At 48.7% G+C, this 23,681-nt stretch overlaps 1 protein-coding gene across 1 annotated transcript in view; it reads right to left on the bottom strand.

Moving 5' to 3' along the window:
• LOC139372808 (disks large-associated protein 3-like) overlaps positions 1–23,681 on the bottom strand; it is a 315,407-nt gene that overhangs the window by 30,916 nt on the left and 260,810 nt on the right. The window contains 1 exon segment of the mRNA XM_071112612.1: positions 167–1,419. Coding sequence (XP_070968713.1) covers positions 167–1,339 — 1,173 coding nt within the window. The 5' untranslated portion in view covers positions 1,340–1,419.

Raw genomic sequence — 23,681 nt, 5'->3', positions numbered from 1 at the left:
CACACCCCTCCCTCTCACCTACCATCCACCCACCCACACCCCTCCCTCTCACCAACCACCCTCCCTCCCACCCGCTCACCCACCCACCCACACTCACTAACTCACCCCACCCACCTACCAACCCTCCCTCAATCCCACCCTTCCTCCCACCCTCCCTCCCACCCACCTGTAAGTAGTGAAAGGTCCTCTCCTTCAGTTTGTTCTCCAGAGGTACCAAGGCCTTGTCATAGCCTCCTCCTCCTCCTCCTCCTCCTCCTCCTCCCCGGACAGACGATGGGTACACCTCTCTAGCCTGGCTGACCGTCATGGCCGACCACGTGCTCCTCTTCAGAGAGTGTTGTCCTGGCCCTCCATGGTACCCTGCCACTCCCCCTCCGCCACCCTCCCCCCCTGCCAGGGCCAGAGTGGTACAGGCCATGCACTCCCCCGGCCCGGGCCCTGGTGGTACACTCCCCTGTCTGGGCAGTTTCTTCATGGTCAGCTCCTGGATGGCAGCGTCCAGACTCTCGTGGCCCGTGGGGTATCCGCCTCGCCCGCCACCTCGACCACCTGGCCCGGTGTTGCCCCCGGTTACCAAGAAGCTGCTGTCACTATCGAGGTTGTCGTCGGAGCTCCACCACCCCGCGGTTCGGCTCCTGTGTCGCCTGCTGGAGGATTCGTGGCGCCCATCCCCGCTTTTGGAGCGCTCGCGGGATTTGCTGCGCCTCGCCGAGCGGGATTGGTGGCCCGAATGATTATGCCCGCCACCTTCCTCTCCTCCGCTCCTGGGCCCCCCTCCTCCTCTTTCTCGGTATTCCCCTCCTCGTGTGCCGTTGTATTCCCTCTTTGACGGCGCCTCGAGGGAGTGGGACTTGGCGAAGAGTTTCTGGACTGAGTGAACCAGGTGGCGGATACGGGAGGGGCTCTCGCCGCGCTGTTCCGCCCCGCTGGCGCTCCTCTGGTACTGCAGGGTGTGGAACCCGTCAGGGTGGAAGGGAAGCTGCTTTTCAAACTGATCCTGGAGGTTAGGAGGCATGCGATGCATCTTACCCCCGTGACCCCCCACCGTGGACAGACAATCCTCACATGAGTCGTACGACTGCTGGGTCGGGGGATGCTGGTTGGGGTGGGAGCGGGGAAACGTCCCCCCTCCAGAGTGGGTGTGGGAGCGATGCTCCAGAGCTAGGGGTTCAGGGGGACCACCGGGGGGGTAGAAGGGTTTCCCCGCCCGGTCGTAGTGTTCAGAGGGGTGGCGGTGGTACTCTCGGACGGAGCCAGGGCCCGGGCCCGGGTCACATTGTGTGTGCCCCCCGCCAGAAGAGTGCTGGGACAGGCTGCGGCTGACATGATACCCCTTCATGGAGGAGGCCGGGGGGCCGTGGTGGGCCACCCGGGCCGAGAGGGGACGCTGTGGGCGCGACAGGGCTGCGCCGGACTCACCTAGCATGGAGGAGAGGGAGAGAGAGATAGAGATAGAGACAGACAGAGACAGCGAGAGACAGAGATAGAGACAGACAGAGACAGCGAGAGACAGAGATAGAGGGAGAGAGAGAGAGAGAGAGAGAGAGACAGAGATAGAGGGAGAGAGAGGGAGAGAGACAGAGAGACAGAGATAGAGGGAGAGAAAGAGAGAGAGAGAGAGAGAGACAGAGAGACAGAGAGACGGAGATAAAGGGAGAGAGAGGGAGAGAGACAGAGAGACAGAGAGACAGAGAGAGAGAGTTTGTTATCATATCAATCCAGATTAATTGAGAAAAAGATTCCACAGATTCCTCAACATCCAGGGGGAACAGATGTTGATAACATGTTGAACAGTAAATGCACTTTTCCTAAATAACATTTTTATAGATTTTCCCAAACAAAGATAAATAATTTCCAGCATTTAGAATGTATATTTCCAGCTGTAATAAGCTGAATAAGCTCTCTCTCTACTCTCATTAGCTCTCTCTCTCTCTCTCTGTCTCTCTCTCTCTCTCTCTCTCTCTCTCTCTCTCTCTATACGCGAACCAACGAAGTGTGTTTAAAAGACGTTCACTTGAAAAAAAGAGACAAAAAGCTTCAATAGTACTGTTTGTCCATCTTGAGACTCCGTAGCCAGTAGACACTTCATCAAAATAGTCAGAATTCATCTATGATAATCTGTCATTAATTTCAATTTGGATGTTTGGTGAAGTATTTCTCAATTTAAAAAAAAATAGCATGAAAACGATTAATGAATGACAACAAACACATTTAACCCTTGTGTGGTGTTCGGGTCTGTGGGACCCATTTTCAATGTTCACTAAAAGAAAAGTGATAGAACAAATTATTTTTTCAACCTGAGATTGACCTGCTTTTCTGTGAAGAACATATAAAAAAACACATTTACATTACATATGTGGTGTTCAGGTCCGCTGGACCCGGGATAAAAACACATTTATATTACATATGTGGTGTTCAGGTCCGCTGGACCCGGGATAAAAACACATTTATATTACATATGTGGTGTTCAGGTCCGCTGGACCCGGGATAAAAACACATTTATATTACATATGTGGTGTTCAGGTCCGCTGGACCCGGGATAAAAACACATTTATATTACATATGTGGTGTTCAGGTCTGCTGGACCCGGGATAAAAACACATTTATATTACATATGTGGTGTTCAGGTCTGCTGGACCCGGGATAAAAACACATTTATATTACATATGTGGTGTTCAGGTCTGCTGGACCCGGGATAAAAACACATTTATATGTGGTGTTCAGGTCTGCTGGACCCGGGATAAAAACACATTTATATGTGGTGTTCAGGTCTGCTGGACCCGGGATAAAAACACATTTATATGTGGTGTTCAGGTCTGCTGGACCCGGGATAAAAACACATTTATATTACATATGTGGTGTTCAGGTCTGCTGGACCCGAGATAAAAACACATTTATATTACATATGTGGTGTTCAGGTCCGCTGGACCCGGGATAAAAACACATTTATATGTGGTGTTCAGGTCCGCTGGACCCAGGATAAAAACACATTTATATGTGGTGTTCAGGTCCGCTGGACCAAGGATAAAAACACATTTATATTACATATGTGGTGTTCAGGTCCGCTGGACCCGGGATAAAAACAAATTTATATGTGGTGTTCAGGTCTGCTGGACCCGGGATAAAAACACATTTATATGTGGTGTTCAGGTCCGCTGGACCCGGGATAAAAACACATTTATATGTGGTGTTCAGGTCTGCTGGACCCGGGATAAAAACACATTTATATGTGGTGTTCAGGTCTGCTGGACCCAGGATAAAAACACATTTATATGTGGTGTTCAGGTCTGCTGGACCCGGGATAAAAACACATTTATATGTTGTGTTCAGGTCTGCTGGACCCGGGATAAAAACACATTTATATGTGGTGTTCAGGTCCGCTGGACCCAGGATAAAAACACATTTATATGTGGTGTTCAGGTCCGCTGGACCCAGGATAAAAACACATTTATATTACATATGTGGTGTTCAGGTCCGCTGGACCCGGGATAAAAACACATTTATATGTGGTGTTCAGGTCTGCTGGACCCGGGATAAAAACACATTTATATGTGGTGTTCAGGTCCGCTGGACCCGGGATAAAAACACATTTATATGTGGTGTTCAGGTCTGCTGGACCCGGGATAAAAACACATTTATATGTGGTGTTCAGGTCTGCTGGACCCAGGATAAAAACACATTTATATGTGGTGTTCAGGTCCGCTGGACCCGGGATAAAAACACATTTATATTACATATGTGGTGTTCAGGTCCGCTGGACCCGGGATAAAAACACATTTATATTACATATGTGGTGTTCAGGTCCGCTGGACCCGGGATAAAAACACATTTATATTACATATGTGGTGTTCAGGTCTGCTGGACCCGGGATAAAAACACATTTATATTACATATGTGGTGTTCAGGTCTGCTGGACCCAGGATAAAAACACATTTATATTACATATGTGGTGTTCAGGTCTGCTGGACCCGGGATAAAAACACATTTATATTACATATGTGGTGTTCAGGTCCGCTGGACCTGGGATAAAAACACATTTATATGTGGTGTTCAGGTCTGCTGGACCCGGGATAAAAACACATTTATATGTGGTGTTCAGGTCCGCTGGACCCAGGATAAAAACACATTTATATGTGGTGTTCAGGTCCGCTGGACCCAGGATAAAAACACATTTATATTACATATGTGGTGTTCAGGTCCGCTGGACCCGGGATAAAAACACATTTATATGTGGTGTTCAGGTCTGCTGGACCCGGGATAAAAACACATTTATATGTGGTGTTCAGGTCCGCTGGACCCGGGATAAAAACACATTTATATGTGGTGTTCAGGTCTGCTGGACCCGGGATAAAAACACATTTATATGTGGTGTTCAGGTCTGCTGGACCCAGGATAAAAACACATTTATATGTGGTGTTCAGGTCTGCTGGACCCGGGATAAAAACACATTTATATGTGGTGTTCAGGTCCGCTGGACCCGGGAGAAAAACACATTTATATTACATATGTCGTGTTCAGGTCCGCTGGACCCGGGATAAAAACACATTTATATTACATATGTGGTGTTCAGGTCTGCTGGACCCGGGATAAAAACACATTTATATTACATATGTGGTGTTCAGGTCTGCTGGACCCGGGATAAAAACACATTTATATTACATATGTGGTGTTCAGGTCTGCTGGACCCGGGATAAAAACACATTTATATGTTGTGTTCAGGTCTGCTGGACCCGGGATAAAAACACATTTATATGTGGTGTTCAGGTCTGCTGGACCCGGGATAAAAACACATTTATATGTGGTGTTCAGGTCTGCTGGACCCGGGATAAAAACACATTTATATTACATATGTGGTGTTCAGGTCTGCTGGACCCGGGATAAAAACACATTTATATTACATATGTGGTGTTCAGGTCCGCTGGACCCGGGATAAAAACACATTTATATGTGGTGTTCAGGTCCGCTGGACCCAGGATAAAAACACATTTATATGTGGTGTTCAGGTCCGCTGGACCCAGGATAAAAACACATTTATATTACATATGTGGTGTTCAGGTCCGCTGGACCCGGGATAAAAACAAATTTATATGTGGTGTTCAGGTCTGCTGGACCCGGGATAAAAACACATTTATATGTGGTGTTCAGGTCCGCTGGACCCGGGATAAAAACACATTTATATGTGGTGTTCAGGTCTGCTGGACCCGGGATAAAAACACATTTATATGTGGTGTTCAGGTCTGCTGGACCCAGGATAAAAACACATTTATATGTGGTGTTCAGGTCTGCTGGACCCGGGATAAAAACACATTTATATGTTGTGTTCAGGTCTGCTGGACCCGGGATATAAACACATTTATATGTGGTGTTCAGGTCCGCTGGACCCAGGATAAAAACACATTTATATGTGGTGTTCAGGTCCGCTGGACCCAGGATAAAAACACATTTATATTACATATGTGGTGTTCAGGTCCGCTGGACCCGGGATAAAAACACATTTATATGTGGTGTTCAGGTCTGCTGGACCCGGGATAAAAACACATTTATATGTGGTGTTCAGGTCCGCTGGACCCAGGATAAAAACACATTTATATGTGGTGTTCAGGTCTGCTGGACCCGGGATAAAAACACATTTATATGTTGTGTTCAGGTCTGCTGGACCCGGGATAAAAACACATTTATATGTGGTGTTCAGGTCTGCTGGACCCAGGATAAAAACACATTTATATGTGGTGTTCAGGTCCGCTGGACCCGGGATAAAAACACATTTATATTACATATGTGGTGTTCAGGTCCGCTGGACCCGGGATAAAAACACATTTATATTACATATGTGGTGTTCAGGTCCGCTGGACCCGGGATAAAAACACATTTATATTACATATGTGGTGTTCAGGTCTGCTGGACCCGGGATAAAAACACATTTATATTACATATGTGGTGTTCAGGTCTGCTGGACCCAGGATAAAAACACATTTATATTACATATGTGGTGTTCAGGTCTGCTGGACCCGGGATAAAAACACATTTATATTACATATGTGGTGTTCAGGTCCGCTGGACCTGGGATAAAAACACATTTATATGTGGTGTTCAGGTCTGCTGGACCCGGGATAAAAACACATTTATATGTGGTGTTCAGGTCCGCTGGACCCAGGATAAAAACACATTTATATGTGGTGTTCAGGTCCGCTGGACCCAGGATAAAAACACATTTATATTACATATGTGGTGTTCAGGTCCGCTGGACCCGGGATAAAAACACATTTATATGTGGTGTTCAGGTCTGCTGGACCCGGGATAAAAACACATTTATATGTGGTGTTCAGGTCCGCTGGACCCGGGATAAAAACACATTTATATGTGGTGTTCAGGTCTGCTGGACCCGGGATAAAAACACATTTATATGTGGTGTTCAGGTCTGCTGGACCCAGGATAAAAACACATTTATATGTGGTGTTCAGGTCTGCTGGACCCGGGATAAAAACACATTTATATGTGGTGTTCAGGTCCGCTGGACCCGGGATAAAAACACATTTATATGTGGTGTTCAGGTCTGCTGGACCCGGGATAAAAACAAGTAAAAATGAAACAAAAAGGTTTGCTGTGTGCCTTTATTCTGTCTTCCTCCTCCCTGTGCCTGCTGTTTCAACACAGCAATAATACCTCCCTGTCTGTCCCCTTGCCTGTCTGTCTCCTTGCCTGTCTGTCTGTCTGTCTCCCTGCCTGTCTCCCTGCCTGTCTCCCTGCCTGACTCCCTGCCTGCCTGCCTGACTCCCTGCCTGCCTGCCTGCCTGCCTGTCTGTCTGTCTCCCTGCCTGTCTGTCTGTCTCCCTGCCTGTCTCCCTGCCTGTCTGTCTGTCTCCCTGCCTGTCTCCCTGCCTGTCTGCCTGCCTGTCCGTCTGCCTGTCTGTCTGTCTGCCTGTCTCTCTCTTTTCTCACACCCTTTGTAGTGAAACTACATAATGTCTTGTGGGAACCTGCACAAAGTTATTAAAATACATTATTTCGAAACATTGTAAAAAAATCTGTATTTTTCCCCCCACTCTACCCCAGCCAGGTGTTAATTGGGGGAGGGAAACAACAAATAAATAGCTTTGCATGTGTGGCTCCTTACCACAATCAATCAGTTTGACAAGAATAATCTCTGCAGAGAGAGAAGCTGGTGTGGATGGAGAGTCTTCCACTTTGGAAGATGAAGAATTTTATATGAGGATCATGTCTCTGTCAATTCAGAGTCTGATAGTGAGTTGGAAGAAGAGGATGAGATTGACCCTCAGCCTGCCTCAGGACCAGCCCGTCAGCAGTGAGTTGGAAGAAGGACCAAGGTGCAGCGTGGTAGGACCAAGGTGACTGGACCAAGGTGCAGCGTGACTGGACCAAGGTGCAGCGTGACCGGACCAAGGTGACCGGACCAAGGTGCAGCGTGACCGGACCAAGGTGCAGCGTGACCGGACCAAGGTGACCGGACCAAGGTGCAGCGTGACTGGACCAAGGTGCAGCGTGACCGGACCAAGGTGCAGCGTGGTGGGACCAAGGTGCAGCGTGACCAGACCAAGGTGCAGCGTGGTAGGACCAAGGTGCAGCGTGGTAGGACCAAGGTGCAGCGTGGTAGGACCAAGGTGCAGCGTGGTAGGACCAAGGTGCAGCGTGGTAGGACCAAGGTGACCGGACCAAGGTGCAGTGTGACCAGACCAAGGTGCAGCGTGGTAGGACCAAGGTGCAGCGTGGTAGGACCAAGGTGACCGGACCAAGGTGCAGTGTGACCAGACCAAGGTGCAGCGTGACCGGACCAAGGTGCAGCGTGACCGGACCAAGGTGCAGCGTGACCAGACCAAGGTGCAGCGTGACCAAGGTGCAGCGTGACCAAGGTGCAGCGTGACCAAGGTGCAGCGTGACCAAGGTGCAGCGTACCAGACCTAGGTGCAGCGTGGTAGGACCATGGTGCAGCGTGGTAGGACCAAGGTGCAGCGTGGTAGGACCAAGGTGCAGCGTGACTGGACCAAGGTGGCCGGACCAAGGTGCAGCGTGACCGGACCAAGGTGCAGCGTGACCGGACCAAGGTGCAGCGTGACCGGACCAAGGTGCAGCGTGACCGGACCAAGGTGCAGCATGACCAGACCAAGGTGCAGCGTGACCAGACCAAGGTGCAGCGTGACCGGACCAAGGTGCAGCGTGACCAGACCAAGGTGCAGCGTGACCAGACCAAGGTGCAGCGTGACCAGACCAAGGTGCAGCGTGACCAGACCAAGGTGCAGCGTGACCGGACCAAGGTGCAGCGTGACCGGACCAAGGTGCAGCGTGACCAGACCAAGGTGCAGCGTGACCAAGGTGCAGCGTGACCAAGGTGCAGTGTGACCAAGGTGCAGCGTGACCAAGGTGCAGCGTACCAGACCTAGGTGCAGCGTGGTAGGACCATGGTGCAGCGTGGTAGGACCAAGGTGCAGCGTGGTAGGACCAAGGTGCAGCGTGACTGGACCAAGGTGGCCGGACCAAGGTGCAGCGTGACCGGACCAAGGTGCAGCGTGACCGGACCAAGGTGCAGCGTGACCGGACCAAGGTGCAGCGTGATCGGACCAAGGTGCAGCATGACCAGACCAAGGTGCAGCGTGACCAGACCAAGGTGCAGCGTGACCGGACCAAGGTGCAGCGTGACCAGACCAAGGTGCAGCGTTACCGGACCAAGGTGCAGCGTGACCGGACCAAGGTGCAGCGTGACCGGACCAAGGTGCAGCGTGACCGGACCAAGGTGCAGCGTGACCGGACCAAGGTGCAGCGTGACCGGACCAAGGTGCAGCGTGACCGGACCAAGGTGCAGCGTGACCAGACCAAGGTGCAGCGTTACCGGACCAAGGTGCAGCGTGACCGGACCAAGGTGCAGCGTGACCGGACCAAGGTGCAGCGTGACCGGACCAAGGTGCAGCGTGACCGGACCAAGGTGCAGCGTGACCGGACCAAGGTGCAGCGTGACCGGACCAAGGTGCAGCGTGACCGGACCAAGGTGCAGCGTGACCGGACCAAGGTGCAGCGTGACCAAGGTGCAGCGTGACCAAGGTGCAGCGTACCAGACCTAGGTGCAGCGTGGTAGGACCATGGTGCAGCGTGGTAGGACCAAGGTGCAGCGTGGTAGGACCAAGGTGCAGCGTGACAGGACCAAGGTGGCCGGACCAAGGTGCAGCGTGACCGGACCAAGGTGCAGCGTGACCGGACCAAGGTGCAGCGTGACCGGACCAAGGTGCAGCGTGACCGGACCAAGGTGCAGCGTGACCGGACCAAGGTGCAGCGTGACCGGACCAAGGTGCAGCGTGACCGGACCAAGGTGCAGCGTGAACGGACCAAGGTGCAGCGTGACCGGACCAAGGTGCAGCGTGACCAAGGTGCAGCGTGACCGGACCAAGGTGCAGCGTGACCAAGGTGCAGCGTGACCAAGGTGCAGCGTGACCGGACCAAGGTGCAGCGTGGTAGGCGTACATAGTTATTTTTATTGATGACACCAAAAGCAAAATAACACAGACAAAAACGAAAGCGCACAGTTCTTTACGACAAAATAAACTATACAGAAAACAAGATCCCACAAAACCCAACAGGAAAATGACAACCTATATATGATCCCCTAATCAAAAACAACGATAGACAGCTGCCTCTGATTGGGGAACCATACTCAGCCAAAAACACAAAGAAATAGAAAACATAGATTTTCCCACCCGAGTCACACCTAACCAAACATAGAGAATAATGAGGATCTAAAGCCCTTATAAGGTATTCTACTACTACGCCTTAATATGAGAGAATACATACGAGAGCAGAGGGAAACATATATTTTTTTCCACCTCAGACATTTAATCTAAATGCCCCTTTAAATAGAAATAGCACTTTTAATATCCACGTTATCTATCCAAGCTATTTTTTTTGCTATTTCACACAAACGCCTTATCATGACTTAACACCTGGAAGAAAAATAGCAAAAAATCTATAATTTGGATACATCTGTTTTTTTCCCCACATTAAGGTCTGCATGTGTGTGAACACGAGTGTCTGACTGTGTGTGTTGAGAGACAGGGGGAGAGAGAGGTGGGGGAGAGAGAGGTGGGGGGAGAGAGAGAGAGAGAGGGAGAGAGAAATGGAGGGAGAGAGAAATGGAGGGAGAGAGAAAGAGAGAGAGGGAGAGAGAAATGGAGGGAGAGAATGAGAGAGAGGGAGAGAGAAATGGAGGGAGAGAGAAATGGAGGGAGAGAGAAAGAGAGAGAGGGAGAGAGAAATGGAGGGAGAGAATGAGAGAGAGGGAGAGAGAGAGAGAGAATGAGAGAGGGAGAGAGAAATGGAGGGAGAGAATGAGAGAGAGGGAGAGAGAAAGAGAGAGAATGAGAGAGAGGGAGAGAGAAATAGAGGGAGAGAGAAATGGAGGGAGAGAGAAAGAGAGAGAGGGAGAGAGAAATGGAGGGAGAGAATGAGAGAGAGGGAGAGAGAGAGAGAGAATGAGAGAGAGGGAGAGAGAAATGGAAGGAGAGAGAAATGGAGGGGAGAATGAGAGAGAGGGAGAGAGAAAGAGAGAGAGAGAAAGATAGACGACAAGCACTGAGATAATCATTAAAAAGAGTGTGGCCGGCCCAGCCTTGATTGGTTGAATGAGAGTCACTACCCAGGAAGTGAGCAGAAATCCAGCCGTGTCATTGGTGTAGCTGTATGGAGAAGCTGTGTCATTGGTGTAGCCGTGACGCCAGGTGGCCAGCTCACAGGCAGGAGTGTTATCTGGTGGTACGAGTGCTGAAGCTGTTTCATCAACAAAGATGTGTGTGTGTGTGTGTGTGTGTGTGTGTGTGTGTACCGTACGGTGTGGTGTTTGGCTGCTTGACTGTGTGTGTGTGTGTGTTTGTGCGTGTGTGTTTATCTCGTCATTACCTTGAGAGTGCGTATCATCAGTGTTAGTGATGCCTACTTTCCTTGTTTATGAGGAGACAGTAAATTGATCTAAATAAATATTGGACTATAAAAATTGTGACTTCCTGTACTATACTGATGCTAAAATATTTATTATATTCTACTGAGACTTTATGTTCCTATTCTTTCGTCATTTCTTATTGCTGTTGCATCGTTGAGAAGGAAGCTGCAACTAAGCATTTAGTTGGCCGATGTATACCTTATCCCTTGTACATATGACCAATGAAACTTGAAACTACCGGTCAAACGTTTTAGAATACAACACAGACTCATTCAAGGGTTTTTCTTAATTAAAAAAAAACTATTTTCTACATTGTAGAATAATAGTGAAGACATCACAACTATGAAATAACACATATGGAATCATGTAGTAACCAAACAAGTGTTGAAAATGTTTTTCAAGTAGCCACCCTTTGCCTTGATGACAGCGTTGCACACTCTTGGCATTCTCTCAACCAGCTTCATGAGGTAGTGACCTGGAATGCATTTCAATTAACAGGTGTGCCTTCTTAAAAGATAATTTGTGGAATTTCTTTCCTTCTTAATGTGTTTGAGCCAATCAGTTGTGTTGTGACAAGGAAGGGGTGGTATACAGAAGATAGCCCTATTTGGTGAAATACCAGGTCCATATTATGGCAAGAACAGCTCAAATAAGTAAAGAGAAATTACAGTCCATCATCACTTTACTGACATGAAGGTCAGCTAATCCGGAAAATGTCAAGAACTTTGAAAGTTTCTTCAAGTGCAGTCGCAAAAACCATCAAGCGCTATGATGAAACTGGCTCTCATGAGGAGCGCCACAGGAAAGGAAGACCCAGAGTTACCTCTGCTGCAGAGGATAAGTCCATTAGAGTTACCAGCCTCAGAAATTGCAGCCCAAATAAATGCTTCAGAGTTCAAGTAACAGACACATCTCAACATCAACTGTTCAGAGGAGACTGAGTGAATCAGGCCTTCGTGGTCAAATTGCTGCAAATAAACCACTACTAAAGGACACCAATAAGAATGAGAGTAATTTGAGCATCTAAATAAATAATGGATTGTGACTTCCTGTGTTAAGATGACGCCAGAGAAGAAGGCTGATATTTTACATGTTCCTATCCAATTGTGTTTTTTTGTTTAACTTATTTTGTACATAATCTTGCTCTCTTATGACTGAAAACAACTTCTGGACATCAGAACTCACCAAGATCTGGCATAATTCTTTTTTTTCCCTTTAACGAGTCAGACGAGCCTGACATACCGCTCTCCCCTGAACAGGCCCAAATCCCCTTCATTTGCGTGAAGAGGAGGCAGGGAAAAAGGGAATTCGTAGGCGATCGAATAAACCCCCACTGCCTTCCATTCTGCTAGCAAATGTGCAATCTTTGGAAAATAAAATCGATGACCTACGCGAAAGATTGAACTACCAACGGGACATTCAAAACTGTAATATCTTATGCTTCACGGAGTCGTGGCTGAACGACGACATTATCAACATACAGCTGGCTGGTTATACCCTGTATCGGCAGGATAGAACAGCGGCGTCTGGTAAGACAAGGGGCGACGGACTATGTATTTTTGTAAATAACAGCTGGTGCACGATATCTAAGGAAGTCTCAAGGTTTTGCTCGCCTGAGGTAGAGTATCTCATGATAAGCTGTAGACCACACTATCAACCTAGAGAGTTCTCATCTGTTTTTTCGTAGCTGTCTATATACCAACAGAGACTGATGCTGGCACTAAGACAGCACTCAATGATCAGTATTCCCCCATAAGCAAACAGGAAAACGCTCACCCAGAGGCGGCGCTCCTAGTGGCTGGGGACTTTAATGCAGGGAAACTTAAATCGGTCATACCAAATTTCTATCAGCATGTTAAACGTGCAACCAGAGGGAAAAAAACCACCTGTACTCCACACACAGAAGCTCTCCCTCACCCTCCATTTGGCAAATCTGACCATCATTATATCCTCCTGATTCCTGCTTACAAGCAAAAATTAAAGCAGGAAGTACCAGTGACTCGATCAATACAAAAGTAATCAGATGAACAAAAGTAATCAATAAGTGCATCAATGACGTCGTCCCCACAGTGACCGTACAGTGCCTTGCAAAAGAATTCATCCCACTTGGCGTTTTCCTATTTTGTTGCATTACAACCTGTAAATGAAGCAACCAGAACATTATACAAAACAAGAAACACAAACAGCACACAGACATGAAACAGAAACGATAACGCCTTGGGAAGGAACCAAAGAGTGGTATATATAGGGAAGGAACCAAAGGGACAGACATATTTCGGGAAGGAACCAAAGAGATTGACATATTTCGGGAAGGAACCAAAGGGAGTGACATATATAGGGAAGGAACAAAAGGGAGAGACATATATAGGGCAGGAACCAAAGAGATTGATATATATAGGGAAGGAACAAAAGGGAGTGACATATATAGGGAAGGAACCAAAGAGATTGACATATATAGGGCAGGAACCAAAGAGATTGACATATATAGGGAAGGAACCAAAGGGAGTGACATATATAGGGAAGGAACCAAAGAGAGTGACATATATAGGGCAGGAACCAAAGAGATTGACATATATAGGGAAGGAACCAAAGGGAGTGACATATATAGGGAAGGAACCAAAGAGATTGACATATATAGGGCAGGAACCAAAGAGATTGACATATATAGGGAAGGAACCAAAGGGAGTGACATATATAGGGAAGGAACCAAAGAGAGAGACATATATAGGGAAGGAACCAAAGAGATTGACATATATAGTGAAGGAACCAAAGAGAGTGACATATATAGGGAAGGAACCAAAGAGATTGACATATTTCGGGAAGGATCCAAAGAGATTGACATATATAGGGCAGGAACCAAAGAGATTGACATATATAGGGAAGGAACCAAAGGGAGTGACATATATAGGGAAGGAACCAAAGAGAGAGACATATATAGGGAAGGAACCAAAGAGATTGACATATATAGGGAAGGAACCAAAGAGATTGACATATTTCGGGAAGGATCCAAAGAGAGTGACATATATAGGGAAGGTAATCAGGGAAGTGATGGAGTCCAGGTGAGTCTGATAACGAACAAGTGCGCGTAACGATGGTGACAGGTGCGCGCCATAACGAGCAGCCTGGTGGCCTAGAGGCCGGAGAGGGAGCACCCGTGACAGCAATAAAATAGGAAAAATACCAAGGGGGTGAATACTTTTTTTATTTTTTTTAATTTTTTATTTTACCTTTATTTAACCAGGCAAGTCAGTTAAGAACAAATTCTTATTTTCAATGACGGCCTGGGAACAGTGGGTTAACTGCCTGTTCAGGGGCAGAACGACAGATTTGTACCTTGTCAGCTCGGGGGTTTGAACTCGCAACCTTCCGGTTACTAGTCCAACGCTCTAACCACTAGGCTACCCTGCCGCCCCAAGCCACCCAAACCAGAAGCCATGGATTACAGGCAATATCCAAACTGAGCGAAAGGCTAGAGCTGCTGCTTTCAAGGAGCTGGACTCTAACCTGGAAGCTGATAAGAAATCCCGCTATGCCCTCCGACGAACCATCAAAAAGGCAAAGTATCAATACAGGACTAAGATCAAATCGCACTACACCGGCTCTGATGCTCGTATGATGTGGCAGGGCTTGCAAACCATTACAGACTACAAAGGGAAGCACTGCCGAGAGCTGCTCAGTGACACGAGCCTACCATTTCTATGCTCGCTTCGAGGCAAATAACACTGAAACATGCATGAGAGCACCAGCTGTTCCGAAAGACTGTGTGATCACGCTCTCCACAGCCGATGTGAGTAAGATCTTTAAACAGGTCAGCAGACAGATTGCCAGGACGTGTACTGCGACCATGCGCTGACCAACTGGCAACTGTCTTCACTGGCATTTTCAACCTGTCCCTGTCCGAGTCTGTAATACCAACACGTTTTAAGTAGACCACCATAGTCCCTGTGCCCAAGAACTCTAAGGTAAGTTGCCTAAATGACTACCGACCTGCAGCAATCACATCTGTAGCCATTGTTACGTCCCCCAGTTTCTGTGCTGTGGATATTTCAGGAAATGGCTTCCTGGATTCTAAGCAGCTGATTGGTCGGCCCCATCGATGATTGGAGCTCTGAACCCTGCCTCTCGTCAGGGGAAACAACTTTTTTCAATTACCAACTACCAACTTCTCCAGCCGGATAAAAGCCAGTGTTCCTTTGTCAAAAGGAGAGAGTTTCTTTGATGTCCTGTGTTGGTTGTTGCCCAGTAACAGTTTTGTTTAAATTATTTTGTAGGATCTACTTCTGAGGTATGTGTATGCCAATAGGACTCAGTGTTTTTGATTGAAATGGTTCACTTTAAGTTAATAACTATTCTGTTTTATTTTTCCCCAGGGGGGAAGGCACCTTTGGGAGTATTTAGGCAAGAGGTCTGCGGGCATACAGAACCGGTTGTATGTACTGTCTATGCACACTAGGTAAGACCTGGGCGGAACCCTGTATTTTGATTAGCACTCCAGGAGGTGCTAAAAGGTTAGGTAAGTAGTGGTTAGGTCAGCAGTGGGTAGGTCAGTAGTGGTTAGGTCAGCAGTGGGTAGGTCAGTAGTGGTTAGGTCAGTAGTGGTTAGGTCAGTAGTGGTTAGGTCAGTAGTGGGTAGGTAAGTAGTGGTTAGGTAAGTAGTGGTTAGGTCAGTAGTGGTTAGGTCAGTAGTAGGTCAGTAGTGGTTAGGTAAGTAGTGGTTAGGTCAGTAGTGGTTAGGTAAATATTGGTTAGGTAAATAGTGGTTAGGTAAATATTGGTTAGGTAAATAGTGGTTAGGTAAATAGTGGTTAGGTAAATAGTGGTTAGGTCAGTAGTGGTTAGGTCAGTAGTGGTTAGGTAAGTAGTGGGTAGGTCAGTAGTGGTTAGGTAGGTAGATATAACAGTGGTAGGCCTGATCACCGACAACGATGAGACAGCCTATAGGGAGGAGGTCAGAGACCTGACCGTCAGACAACCTCTCCCTCAACGTGATCAGACTCCTGAACAGCTAATCAAAATGGCTACCCAAACTATTTGCACCCTCCCATCCCCCTATGCTGCAGCTACTCTGTGTTTTCATCTATGCATAGCCACTTTAATAAGTCTACCTACATGTACATTATTACCTCAATTACCTCGACACCGGTGCCCCCGCACATTGACACATTGACCGTGAACCGGTGCCCCTGTATATAGACTCTGCATTGACTCTGTACCGTAACACCCTGTATATAGCCTCCACATTGACTCTGTACCGGTACCCCCTGTATATAGCCTCCACATTGACTCTTTACCGTAATACCCTGTATATAGACTCCGCATTGACTCTGTACACTGTTGGAAAAGCTGAAGCTGGTTGAGAGAATGCCAAGAGTGTGCAAAGCTGTCATCAAGGCAAAGGGTGGCTACTTTGAAGAATCTCAAATATATGATATATTTTGATTTGTTCAACACTTTTTTGGTTACTACATGATTCCATCTGTGTTATTTTATAGCTTTGATGTCTTCACTATTATTCTACAATGTAGAAAATAGTAAAAATAAAGAAAAACTCTTGAATGAGTAGGTGTTCTAAAACTTTTGACCAGGTGAATTCCAACATGTCATCTATCTAGAGCTCTGCCTGAGAGGCAGGTGAATTCCAACATGTCATCTATCTAGAGCTCTGCCTGACAGGCAGGTGAATTCCAACATGTCATCTATCTAGAGCTCTGCCTGAGAGGTAGGTGAATTCCAACATGTCATCTATCTAGAGCTCTGCCTGACAGCCAGGTAAATTCCAACATGTCATCTATTTAGAGCTCTGCCTGAGAGGCAGGTGAATTCCAACATGTCATCTATCTAGAGCTCTGCCTGACAGGCAGGTGAATTCCAACATGTCAACTATCTAGAGATCTGGACCAGTCAATTACACTCACTCTACTCACACACACGCACGCATGCACACACACACACAAGCACACACATACAGTATATATCTTAAACACACACACACATATCTTAAAGTAGAATTCCCATTCCCTCTCTCTCTGCCTCCATTTCCCATTCCCTCTCTCTCCCTGCCTCCATTTCCCATTCCCTCTCTCTCCCTGCCTCCATTTCCCATTCCCTCTCTCTCTGCCTCCATTTCCCATTCCCTCTCTCTCTGCCTACATTTCCCATTCCCTCTCTCTCTGCCTCCATTTCCCATTCCCTCTCTCTCTGCCTCCATTTCCCATTCCCTCTCTCTCTGCCTCCATTTCCCATTCCTTCTCTCTCCCTGCCTCCATTTCCTATTCCCTCTCTCTCCCTGCCTCCATTTCCTTTTCCCTCTCTCTCCCTGCCTCCATTTCCCATTCCCTCTCTCTCTGCCTCCATTTCCCATTCCCTCTCTCTCCCTGCCTCCATTTCCCATTCCCTCTCTCTCTGCCTCCATTTCCCATTCCCTCTCTCTCTGCCTCCATTTCCCATTCCCTCTCTCTCCCTGCCTCCATTTCTCATTCCATCTCTCTCTGCCTCCATTTCCCATTCCCTCTCTCTCTGCCTCCATTTCCCATTCCCTCTCTCCCTGCCTCCATTTCCCATTCCCTCTCTCCATGCCTCCATTTCCCATTCCCTCTCTCTCAGCCTCCATTTCCCATTCCCTCACTCTCTCTGCCTCCATTTCCCATTCCCTCACTCTCTCTGCCTCCATTTCCCATTCCCTCTCTCTCCATGCCTCCATTTCCCATTCCATTTCTCTCTCTGCCTCCATTTCCCATTCCCTCACTCTCCATGCCTCCATTTCTCATTCCCTCTCTCTCTCTGCCTCCATTTCCCATTCCCTCTCTCTCTCTGCCTCCATTTCCCATTCCCTCTCTCTCCATGCCTCCATTTCCCATTCCCTCTCTCTCCATGCCTCCATTTCCCATTCCCTCTCTCTCTCTGCCTCCATTTCCCATTCCCTCTCTCTCTCTGCCTCCATTTCCCATTCCCTTTCTCTCTCTCTCTCTCTGCCTCCATTTCCTATTCCCTTTCTCTCCCTGCCTCCATTTCCCATTCCCTCTCTCCATGCCTCCATTTCCCACTCCCTCTCTCTCTGCCTCCATTTCCCATTCCCCCACTCTCTCTGCCTCCATTTCCCATTCCCTCACTCTCTCTGCCTCCATATCCCATTCCCTCTCTCTCCATGCCTCCATTTCCCATTCCCTCTCTTTCTGCCTCCATTTCCCATTCCCTCACTCTCTCTGCCTCCATTTCCTATTCCCTTTCTCTCCCTGCCTCCATTTCCCATTCCCTCTCTCCATGCCTCCATTTCCCATTCCCTCTCTCTCTGCCTCCATTTCCCATTCCCTCTCTCCATGCCTCCATTTCCCATTCCCTCTCTCCATGCCTCCATTTCCCATTCCCTCTCTCTCTGCCTCCATTTTCTGTTCCCTCTCTCCATGCCTCCATTTCACATTCCCTTTCTCTCTCTCTGCCTCCATTTCCTATTCCCTTTCTCTCCATGCCTCCATTTCCCATTCCCTCTCTCCATGCCTCCATTTCCCATTCCCTCTCTCTCTGCTTCCATTTCCCATTCCCTCTCTCTCTGCCTCATTTTCCCATTCCCTCTCTCTCCATGCCTCCATTTCCCATTCCCTCTCTTTCTGCTTCCATTTCCCATTCCCTCTCTCTCTGCCTCCATTTCCCATTCCCTCTCTCTCTCTGCCTCCATTTCCCATTCCCTCTCTCTGTCTCCATTTCCCAATCCCTCTCTCTCCCTGCCTCAATTTCCTATTCCCTCTCTCTCTCCCTGCCTCCATTTCCCATTCCCTCACTCTCTCTGCCTCCATATCCCATTCCCTCTCTCTCCCTGCCTCCATTTCCCATTCCCTCTCTCCATGCCTCCATTTCCCATTCCCTCTCTCTCTGCCTCCATTTCCCATTCCCTCTCTCTCTCTGCCTCCATTTCCCATTCCCTCTCTCTCCATGCCTCCATTTCCCATTCCCTTTCTCTCTCTGCCTCCATTTCCCATTCCCTCTCTCTCTGCCTCCATTTCCCATTCCCTCTCTCTCTGCCTCCATTTCCCATTCCCTCTCTCTCTCTGCCTCCATTTCCCATTCCCTCTCTCTCTTTGCCTCCATTTCCCATTCCCTTTCTCTCTCTCTCTCTGCCTCCATTTCATATTCCCTTTCTCTCCCTGCCTCCATTTCCCATTCCCTCTCTCCATGCCTCCATTTCCCATTCCCTCTCTCCATGCCTCCATTTCCCATTCCCTTTCTCTCTCTGCCTCCATTTCCCATTCCCTTTCTCTCTCTGCCTCCATTTCCTGTTCCCTTTCTCTCCTTGCCTCCATTTCCCATTCCCTCTCTCCATGCCTCCATTTCCCATTCCCTCTCTCTCTGCCTCCATTTCCCATTCCCTCTCTCCCTGCCTCCATTTCCCATTCCCTCTCTCTCTGCCTCCATTTCCCATTCCCTCTCTCTCTGCCTCCATTTCCCATTCCCTCTCTATCTGCCTCCATTTCCCATTCCCTCTCTATCTGCCTCCATTTCCCATTCCCTCTCTCCCTGCCTCCATTTCCCATTCCCTCTCTCTCTGCCTCTATTTCCCATTCCCTCTCTCTCTGCCTCCATTTCCCATTCCCTCTCTCCATTCCTCCATTTCCCATTCCCTCTCTCTCTCTGTGTAAATGTCACAGCATCCCTCATTCTCAATACGTCTCTCCCTCTATCCTCTCCTTGGTTGACCTACTTATTTCAATCTTCATGTAGAATGTCTGACTCTCTCTCTCTTTCTCTCTCTCTCCCTCTCTCTCTCTCTCGCTCTCTCTCTCTTGTATGTGTGTTTACACTGTGGTATGTATTCAGCCAGGTCGTTCTAGATTGACGTTGAAATTGGGGTGCTATTACGAACAGTGAGAGCTATTACCATCAAGTAGGCTTGTGTTTGGTAGTGCATTTTGGACAGGGGTGGTGGATAGGTATATAAACCATGAGTCTGGATCAGAAGACTGCATATTCAGTCATGGACAGTGGTTCTTAACATTCCGCTGAAAAGGCAGCGTGCGAAATTCATTTTTTTTTTAAAAATATGTAACTTTCATAAATTCACAAGTACAATACACCAAATTAAATCTTAACTTCTTGTTAATCTACCCACTGTGTCTGATTTCAAAAAGGCTTTACAGCGAAAGCACAACATATGATTGATTATGTTAGGTCAGAGCCTAGTCACAAAAACAGACACAGCCATTTTCCAGCCAAAGAGAAGAGTCACAAAAAGCAGAAATAGAGATAAAATTAATCACTAACCTTTGATGATCTTCATCAGATGGCACTCATAGGACTTCATGTTACACAATACATGTATGTTTTGTTAGATAAAGTTCATATTTATATCCAAAAATCTCAGTTTACATTGGCGCTTTATGGTCAGTAATGTTGTGCCCCAAAAACATCTGCCAAATTTGCAGAGAGCCACATCAATTTACAGAAATAGTCATCATAGACTTTAATATAAGATACAAGTGTTATGCACAGAATTAGAGATATACTTCTCCTTAATGCAACCGCTGTGTCAGATTGAGTTGAAATGATATGAAAAACTACAAACCTCAGATTTCCCACTTCCTGGTTGGATTTTTCTCAGGTTTTTGCCTGCCATATGAATTCTGTTATACTCACAGACATCATTCAAACCGTTTTAGAAACTTCAAAGTGTTTTCTATCCAAATCTACTAACAATGTGCATACATCAGCAACTGGGCCTGAGTAGCAGGCAGTTTACTCTGGGCACGCTTTTCATCCAAATGTGAAAATGCTGCCCCCTATCCCAAACAGGTAACCCAATCCAAAAAACCTTAACCCTTACCGTAACCATTTTCAATGAGTGCCTAATCTTAATGTTTTAACCCTAGTTATCGTGACTCCGAATCATGGATCACTTGTGTGTGTGTGTGTGTGTGTGTGTGTGTGTGTGTGTGAGAGTCGTGAATCACTCCTGACCCAGTTTCAAAACAGCTGAGTCTCTATGTTATTGTATCTGAACCATGAGTCAGAGGTTAAAGGTCAGAGGTCACAGTTAGGGTCAGGAGGTCATGCAAACGTGGCCAGGAAGTGGTTAGTTCAGTCAATCAGGTCAAGTTGGATGCCCAATAAAATCGAGCCTTGACCCATACCTGCCATGCACATGTGTAGAACAGAGAGGATTGAATAGGGGATACTAAATATGGCAACATCCATCCCTCACTTTGCCCTCTGACATAACAGGGTGGAATATTAGTCACTGTACTGGAAAAGTAATTTGCTGGAAAAGCAGGAAGTTGCCGAAGCAAACTCATTCAATAAAAAGACAGAGAACGAATCCTCCGAGATAACGCCTCTCACCAACATTGAACAAAACACCAAATGGCTTTTTTTTTAATGGCTTCTATTCACAGCCAGACAATACGGAGAGACAATGGACAGAAATATACATTATAGAGAGGGCTATTGTGTGAGAAAGAGATTGAGAGCAATTGTGGCAGCATCCTACTGTACACACTGTGGCAGCATCCTACCGTACACACTGTGGCAGCATCCTACCGTACACACTGTGGCAGCATCCTACCGTACACACTGTGGCAGCATCCTACCGTACACACTGAGGCAGCATCCTACCGTACACACTGTGACTGCATCCTACCGTACACACTGTGGCAGCATCCTAATTATCCCTATGCAGTGCCCTGCTTTGAACCAGGGCCCATATGGCTCTCATCATAAGTAGTACACTACCTATAGGGACAATTATATTTGGGACACAGTCAATATGTCAGTTCATTATAAAACATTAGAATGTGAACAGTCTCACACAGAACCGGTACCACAGTCAAATAATGGTAATAATGGTACCATTTACCAATACACCCACCCATACAGCCCCCCATACAGCCACCCATACAGCCCCCCGTACAGCCACCCGTACGTACAGCCCCCCATACAGCCACCCATACAGCCCCCCATACAGCCCCCCGTACAGCCACCCGTACGTACAGCCCCCCATACAGCCACCCATACAGCCCACCATACAGCCACCTGTACAACCACCCATACAGCCACCCGGACAGCCACCCGTACAGCCACCCGTACAGCCCCCCGTACAGCCACCTGTACAACCACCCATACAGCCACCCGGACAGCCACCCATACAGCCACCCATACAGCCACCCGTACAGCCACCCGGACAGCCACCCGTACAGCCACCCATACAGCCACCCATACAGCCACCCGGACAGCCACCCATACAGCCACCCGGACAGCCACCCATACAGCCACCCAGACAGCCACCCGGACAGCTACCCATACAGCCACCCATACAGCCACCCGGACAGCCACCCATACAGCCACCCATACAGCCACCCGGACAGCTACCCATACAGCCACCCATACAGCCACCCGGACAGCCACCCATACAGCCACCCATACAGCCACCCGGACAGCCACCCATACAGCCGCCCATACAGCCACCCGGACAGAACACCCGGACAGCCACCCATACAGCCACCCATACAGCCACCCATACAGCCACCCGGACAGCCACCCATACAGCCACCCGGACAGCCACCCGGACAGCCACCCGGACAGCCACCCGGACAGCCACCCATACAGCCACCCGGACAGCCACCCATACAGCCACCCGGACAGCCACCCGGACAGCCACCCATACAGCCACCCGGACAGCCACCCATACAGCCACCCATACAGCCACCCGGACAGCTACCCATTCAGCCACCCGGACAGCCACCCATACAGCCACCCATACAGCCACCCGGACAGCCACCCATACAGCCGCCCATACAGCCACCCGGACAGCCACCCGGACAGCCACCTATACAGCCACCCATACAGCCACCCATACAGCCACCCGGACAGCCACCTATACAGCCACCCATACAGCCACCCATACAGCCACCCGGGCAGCCACCCATACAGCCACCCATACAGCCACCCGGACAGCCACCCGGACAGCCACCCGGACAGCCACCCGGACAGCCACCCATACAGCCACCCGGACAGCCACCCATACAGCCACCCGGACAGCCACCCGGACAGCCACCCGGACAGCCACCCATACAGCCACCCGGACAGCCACCCATACAGCCACCCGGACAGCCACCCGGACAGCCACCCATACAGCCACCCGGACAGCCACCCATACAGCCACCCATACAGCCACCCTTACAGCCACCCGGACAGCCACCCATACAGCCACCCATACAGCCACCCGGACAGCCACCCATACAGCCGCCCATACAGCCACCCATACAGCCACCCGGACAGCCACCCATACAGCCACCCATACAGCCACCCATACAGCCACCCGGACAGCCACCCATACAGCCACCCATACAGCCACCCGGACAGCCACCCGGATAGCCACCCGGACAGCCACCCATACAGCCACCCGGACAGCCACCCATACAGCCACCCGGACAGCCACCCGGACAGCCACCCGGACAGCCACCCGGACAGCCACCCATACAGCCCCCCATACAACCACCCATACAACCACCCGTACAGCAACCTGGACAACAGAGACTAAGGTCTGTGAATAAGGTCTGTGGCTACTCAGCTCAGCCACAATGGCTATACTAAAAGGGAGTATATGGAAGTAAAAAAATACTAACGTAGATTTTGCTCCCACTGGTGTCTCAGCCATACGCTGCTCATTCTGTCTAGTGGGGGAGGGGGAGTTTCAGCCTGGTCTCCTCTTTAAATGGTTCCCAATGAAGGTATGAAAATAGGAGCGTGTAGATGGAGGGCT

Source organism: Oncorhynchus clarkii, chromosome 18 (assembly GCF_045791955.1).
Source record: "Oncorhynchus clarkii lewisi isolate Uvic-CL-2024 chromosome 18, UVic_Ocla_1.0, whole genome shotgun sequence".
Classification (NCBI taxonomy): Eukaryota; Metazoa; Chordata; class Actinopteri; order Salmoniformes; family Salmonidae; genus Oncorhynchus; species Oncorhynchus clarkii.
The sequence above is the reverse complement of the archived record's forward strand: the minus strand, read 5'-3'. Positions and strand labels throughout refer to the sequence as shown.